Raw genomic sequence first — 7,349 nt, forward strand, 5'->3', positions numbered from 1 at the left:
CTGATAATAAAAAAAAGTGGTTGATGTCTTTCTCGTCGCTAAAATGTCAAAATATATTTTCCATGTCAATGTTTTATTTTTTAAGAGATTAATAAATGTAATTATAATTGTGTCGTGGACTAAAGTAGAGTAAACCTAAAATTTATTTAATTACTGTTCAGTCGTGCGTATTTTTCGGGATTTCCCGACTGGTTTTGGACCCAACCGGAGTCGTAATCAAAAGTGCCGTGTTGGCGGTGTCCCGTAAATCTAAAACACATTTGACTGTTTCTTTACTCTCATACACCTCTCTTACAACGCTTTGATTTCAATTTATTTGGTGCTTGCTCACCGCTGGCCAAAGGTTTTTGCAAACAGGCTTTCTCAAATAATGAATTCCGACCATTCATAACCACAATTTCTTCCTACGTAATCGCCTTTTTATATCACTTCTGAATACAGCCACTTATAACGTTTTCTTCCAGCAAATGTCAGTAGTGTCTTAGACATCTTCTTTATGACAGAAACAAATAAATTAATACGACGTAGAATTCGTACCTACAACCAATGACATTCAAATCGAATACCCACTAAACCACCACCACCAAAGTGCCTATCATTAAAATCTTTCAATACACCATACATAAACATAATTAGACCCAGAGTTAAGTCTGTTAATTAAGAAATAAACAACAACAGCTCATCAAGCGCACTTAGCTAATAACGTATCGTTTGCTAATGTGTTTGTCTGTTTGTGCGTCGCGCATTCAGATAAACATTGTGGTCTTGCGATCAATACATTAATGATCGTGTTTGTGGGATGGTTTTTGTATGGTATGAGAGATTAAAGTAGGTGGGAATTAGTCAATATAATGTGGGAAATTTATTATCTATACTAATATATAAAGCTGAAGAGTTTGTTTGTTTGTTTGTTTGTTTGAACGCGCTAATCTCAGGAACTACTGGTCCAAATAGAAAAATTCTTTTTGTATTGAATAGACCATTTATCGAGGAAGGCTTTAGGCTATAAACCATTACGCTACGACTAACAGGAGCGAAGATACAATGGAAAATGTGAAAAAAAACAGGGCAGGTATAAATCATAACTTAAATTTTCTACCCACGGGGACGAAGTCGCGGGCAACAGCTAGTTATAAATAATAATAATTATGTGACACAGTAAAGGTCTCGGATCGAGTCTGGATGAGGCTAGCACAGGACCGTAGAAGTTGGCACGAGAAAGGGGAGGCCTATGTCCAGCAGTGGGAGGATAAAGGCTGTGGATGATGATGATGATGATATCACTTTGTTTTGTCAATCGATGATAGTGATAGTACTAGATAATTCATGCTCCGTATAACAAAAGGGTTTGATGAAGCTCCAATTACGTACACATAAATCTAGCTTTGAAGACTTAAAATAAACGTTGGTCCTATACGGTAATCAAATCGGAAAAACCGTACAGAATTCGTATTTTCACGTGGTTGATTTAATCATTTTTAATCTATCTATGTAACATAATATGTTGCTAAAATAAAAACGTTTTTCCTTTGTATTATTGAATCAACGTGAAGTATCCTAGTAACAATTTGTTTGAATAGTTGCCGCCGGCGCGTCGTATCTTTCTGCTTGCAACTGTCTGCATACTCTGTGGATAGTTATTAAGGAGAAAAATAAATCTTCATCAGTTCCATTAAACTAGATTGTCAACAATTTACAGTTCTGATATATACTTTAATTCTTATAGATAAGAAGGATGAAAATTGATTCTTAAAAAAATTGTAATTTACGAGTATATCCTTAGATTCAAAATTGTCTTGAATTATTATTAATTGCTTTTTGTCTCTATGTTGTTTCTTTAATTCCCATTAGTTAGTTTAACTCAAAACATACATCAAACGAATCAATTCTAACATCTATCTATATAAATTTAAAGTAAATCTGACGAATTGAAAAATAAACTCTTCTTTTGTAGAGTTCTACGGAGTACACTATATCTATGTTTGCACACATATCTGAATAGTGAATGAATAGATCTTTACTCAAATGTAAATAAATAAATAAGTTTTAAACGCATCATGGTTGCAAAGACAAAGAAATGGACCTCTCTTTTCAGTTAAACTGTAAAAATGTTTTTAATGTAAATATGTGTGTAATGTATTCAATATTTTATCGTGTTCCTGCTAATTCAAACTCCCTAAAACGTTTGGTTTTTTTAAATTATTTAAAATAATGTTGAAAAACGTAGCATGTTGCCCGACATGTTTCCTAGCTTGTAAAATTTAAACAATATTAAGTAGACATGCTTGTCTGAACGTATTACTACAGAACAATACACCAGAGTATAATTTATTGCGCGCATATAATTATAGTAATTTAATTTATAATTTATTTAAATGATAATATATTGTTGTACCTACATTGTTTTATCAGTTCGTAGCGTCGTAGCCGCGTAGGCCTACGCTGCATTGTAGAATATAATACGTTATCTATAGTTATCAATACAATTTACTATCTAAGCTATGACTTTGAAAGTAGATCATTTACCGGTTATTTTAGACTATTTTCTAAGCGAAAGCTACAATAAATCTGTTTGTTGTAACTGATACAGGCACAATGAGAATGGATAGCAAAAGTTAAACTGGGTTACAATTGCGCACTTCGAAATATGACGGAGTCTTTATATGACAATAATGAAAGTCACTGATTAGTGTACCTACGCGTTGAGACAATTTACGCTGTAATTCACGGCCGCTACATGTTTTTCTCTGAAATAATTTTCTAAGAAAGCGGATATCACCAAACTGCGTATGAATACTTGTAGGGCCTTATATGGTGTGTTACAACGGTCGTCACAAGCACACATTCCTGCCCAAACACTTATGATAATTCCATGGTTTTATCGTTTGGAGCTGCGGTATTATTAGCGGCGGGTCGCGCACGGCGGCGGCGCAATGCGGAGAGCGAGGCGCGGGCGGGGTGCGGGGCGCGGGGGCTGAGGCGCGGGCCGCGGGGGCGCGCGGCGCGGGGCGCAGGGGCGGGCCGGACAGACCCCGCCCCACGGCGCGCCAATCGTCGGCAGAGTGGAGGGGAGCGCGGGCCCCCGGCCTCTATTTACTCTTTCAATCAGTGCGAGTGTTTGCCCCTGGCCGGCGTGCACGCGCGGGTGATGCGCTAGCCATGATCTCGCAGAAGCTGTCGTACGGCGACGTGCCGACGTCCGCGTCGCTGTCCTCGCTGTCGCCGGGCCTTGCGCCCCCATACGTGAACGGCATGGGCTGCATGCCTGCCCAGCCGTACCCGAACCTGTACTCCAACAACATGGTGGCGGGAAGCTCGTGCATGGGCTCCCCGGGCGTGGGCTACTCGCCGCCCAGCACCATGGCGTCCTGCATGGGCGGCGGCGGCGCTGTGCCCTACGGCTCGCTGCCGCGTGAGCAGGAAGCCGCCTCGCCCACATCAGCGCTGCAGCGTGCGCGCAATGACAAGACCTATCGCCGATCCTACACGCACGCCAAGCCGCCATACTCCTATATTTCGCTCATCACAATGGCCATCCAGAACAACCCCTCGCGTATGCTCACGCTCTCCGAGATCTACCAGTTCATCATGGACCTGTTCCCGTTCTACAGACAGAACCAGCAGCGCTGGCAGAACTCCATTCGACATTCGCTGTCGTTCAATGACTGCTTCGTGAAAGTGCCTCGCACGCCCGACAAGCCGGGCAAGGGCTCGTTCTGGACGCTGCACCCGGACAGCGGAAACATGTTTGAAAACGGCTGCTTCCTACGGCGGCAGAAGAGGTTTAAAGACGAGAAGAAAGAATCGATAAGACAAGCACAGAAGGCACACACCGGGCACGGTCACCATGGCGGCTCGCACGAAAAACGCAGCGAGCATTCGCATGAGAAGGGTGGCGTGGCGGGCTCCGCGCCCGGCGAGGACAAGGAGATGCGCGACGAGCTGCTGGCGCAGCTGCACGCGGCGCCCGAGCTGTGCCTGCCCGAGCACACGCCGCTGGCGCTGGAGCACTACGCGCAGCTCAAGCAGGAGCCCACCGGGTACGCGCCGGCTCAGCACCCCTTCAGCATCACGCGGCTGCTGCCCGGCGCCGACACCAAGGCCGACCTGAAGATGTATGACGTCAACTATGGATACGGGCACTCGCCTGCGGACAACTACTACCAGTCGCCGCTGTACCATCACCACCACGCGCACGCGCAGCCGCCCTTGTGACAGTACCCGCTGGCGTAGGCAGGCCGGCGCGCGCCCGCCTGGTGCGTGCCGCAGGACCCCGCCGCGCCTTAGCGCCCTGAGCTGCCTCACGCCGCCTCACGCCGCTGAGCATCCCGCTCAGCATCCCTCAACCTTGATATTGGACTCCAAGTGAGCGTTTCGTGTTCTGGTGATATTACCGCGCCTGCTGCGCCCGCCCCCCACGTTACGGTTGTAAATTTGTGTAAATATTTGCGATTATTTTAACGAGTCCATTTTGTGTGCGTTTTATTAGTAGGGAATAGATGTTTAGTGCACTGTGGACGATGTGGGATGTGTCGGGGCGGGCGGCGGCTGCGCGAAGTTAGGCCTAAAATTGTTTTTGTGGAACTTCTGAGAAAGTGTCCTTTATAGTCATTATAATCGTCTCCCCCTTGTATACCAACTCCTAATGCAAGTATTCTGTATTACATTAAAAGTTTATTAAGCGAAAGCTTTGCCCGCCTAAGTCGACGCACTCTGGTTAGATAAAAAACGTGAAAATGCGCGATCAATACGGTGTTATCGCTTTGTTTATCTATACTTGTTTAGATAAATAATATTGTTTGTGTAACGCGTTGATGTCTTTTGCTTGCCGTCGATTAACTTTCAATATAACAAATCACATTGATCGGAAATGCGTTCATTATACACTGTGACTCCAATTCGATAAAGCCTTGCTTCAAAAATAAAAAAACGTTGAAGCCCAGTGAAAAATGTATACAAAAAATATGTTTATAAATATTTAATTTGCACATAAATTCCAATTGTCTTTAATCAAAGCTACTATAAATGAAACTTCACAACGAAGAGTTGGTATACGACGGAACGAGAAGTGACGTCATATCGTGGACGGTTGAACTGTGCAATGTCTGTGTAACAAATTGTGTATAAAATTATCATACAATATATATTATAAAAACGAAAGAAAATTTAGCTAGGCGAAATGGAAACAGTTCAATACTAGGAGTGTAGATAAGTTTTGTATATATACTCATAAGTTAATTATATGACTCTTAATAACGGTGTTTGGTGTAAGATAGGTACCTATCTCGGCTTCTGCACATTCCATTCGAATATGTATTTATATACGAGCGTTAATTTAGCATAAATGTCAACTGGAATATTGGCAAGCGTGCGGGTAAGTTTAACACGTATTTTTTTATAATTAATCACTAATATATCTGTTTATTTCTAACCATGGAAAGGTTTCGCTGTACCCAACTCATTTGGAAAATGGCTAAATTGTATTTTTTTTAACTCGACCTTATTAAATATTTCTTTTTCATTGCGGATACAGGGTTAAGTAGATTTTTTCAGAGTTTGATTATAATTTTTTAAATTGCGTACTAATTAAAAATATTATTTGATATTACCGACTCAAATTCAAAGAGTGCTTATTCTATAAATTAATTATACGCAAATGTGTTATTCAAATAAATCACTGAAATGTTATGTAAAAGGTCATACGTTATTGTCTAATTTCTTGCTACTTGAGCATTCATGCAACTCTATATAAATCATACATAAAAAAATCAATGTTAAACGAAAAAGTGAAACTTTTGTATGATTAAACATAAAAGCCTTATTTCGGCATCTAAAAAACGACATAAAGACCTCAACGGATAATTAAATAGAACGCAAATTAACAGGTAATTGTGTTAAAATCTAACCTAGACCAAAATTTCAGTCTCTTTTGTCACTTGACAAGGATTTTCTCAATAATATGTCATTGAGTATTCAAAGGCTGTTAAAATTGACATAATCATGTTTGCCTTGGGCGCTCCGATTTAGATCGAATGCCTTGAACATAACCTTAGCTCAGTTTGACAAAGAAGTACGCCTCGAGTACGTGTAAACTACGCACTTGTCTTGATACGCCAGAAACGCAATGACCTTTTGCATTTTAATTGTATAAATATACAACGCACAAAATTGTAATAAGCAAACATTATAACGGCATTTGAGAGTTAGAAGCAAAAATTCTAATATTATTTAATCTTTAACAAAGGATTAAACAATATTTGATCTATAAATTTTCAATAAAATGTATAAATCATTTTTTTATATTTTGTAAAAATAATATTTATTTATAATCTTTATCTAATGTATAAAAATATATTTTATTTTATAAATTTTTGAATTATATTACTTTAAATTTATACATTGCTCAATAAGTTTATATCATTAGGTTTATTAGTTTGATAAGGTTGTATTGCACACACGCTTTCCAATATTTTCACTATACATATTTGATAGGAAGTTTTGCTAAATTAATTCTTGTTTTTATAAATAAATATTTATGTCGTATTACTCGAATCTAGATAGGATACTTATATATCATCTGTTAGTTTCAGAATTAATAAAATTAAGTATTTACAATTCTCATTTGTTTTTTTTATTTGATCATACTTTTGACATTAAAAATCCCTATGGGTAATTGAAATATGTTATAAATGCTGCATTTCTTACCAACATTTCTATAAACATAAAAAATAAGAGAAATCGAACTGGTTTATACATTTGAACGCTTTGCCCATCGTGAAGATAATTTTGGAAGAAACACTCAATACATATGCCTTTCGGATTCGAAGATTGAATTTTGGTGTTGTAAGTAGATGAAGTATATGATGATAATATGAAAACCTTAAAACTAAGACTTTGTATTTCCAAAAAACTTATACCTTCATAGTTTCTTCTTGAAACAAAACTATCAGTACCTCTCATACACTTAACCAAACCCTAACCCTTTCTTTGCAAACAAAGGCAACGTCGCAATAAAAATTGTTAAAAAACCGTGTACTTATCGCCACTTTTACTGCCGGATATTTTCACTTTTGTCGGCTTGCGCAAGCACTGCAGCCAACGGGTTATCTCTTACGACAAAGACCCACAATAAAACCATAAAAGTACACAAAAGGGTTAACACGTGGATGCCAGTGTTAATTTGTTTGAGAAATCGGCAAAAATGAATCGAGAAAAAAGTTTTCAATGAAATTTGTCAATGGCAGTGTTTCACAATGTGAACACAAAGTTTGCATTTGCAAACTACTGCGGAGTTTACTGCATACGAGGATTTTGTATATCTTTTACAGAAGCAAAGACATTGTAATTAA

The 7,349-nt window shown here is 39.2% G+C and overlaps 1 protein-coding gene across 1 annotated transcript; it reads left to right on the top strand.

Moving 5' to 3' along the window:
- The first annotated feature begins 3,097 nt into the window (after positions 1 to 3,097).
- On the top strand, positions 3,098 to 6,168 carry LOC113498759 (silk gland factor 1). Its single transcript, XM_026878902.1, has one exon. It carries the CDS (start codon positions 3,160 to 3,162, stop codon positions 4,213 to 4,215), a length of 1,056 nt encoding a protein of 351 aa, XP_026734703.1. The 5' UTR covers positions 3,098 to 3,159; the 3' UTR covers positions 4,216 to 6,168.
- The last annotated feature ends 1,181 nt before the right edge of the window (positions 6,169 to 7,349 follow it).

This window comes from Trichoplusia ni, chromosome 11 (genome assembly GCF_003590095.1).
Source record: "Trichoplusia ni isolate ovarian cell line Hi5 chromosome 11, tn1, whole genome shotgun sequence".
In the NCBI taxonomy this organism is placed as follows: Eukaryota; Metazoa; Arthropoda; class Insecta; order Lepidoptera; family Noctuidae; genus Trichoplusia; species Trichoplusia ni.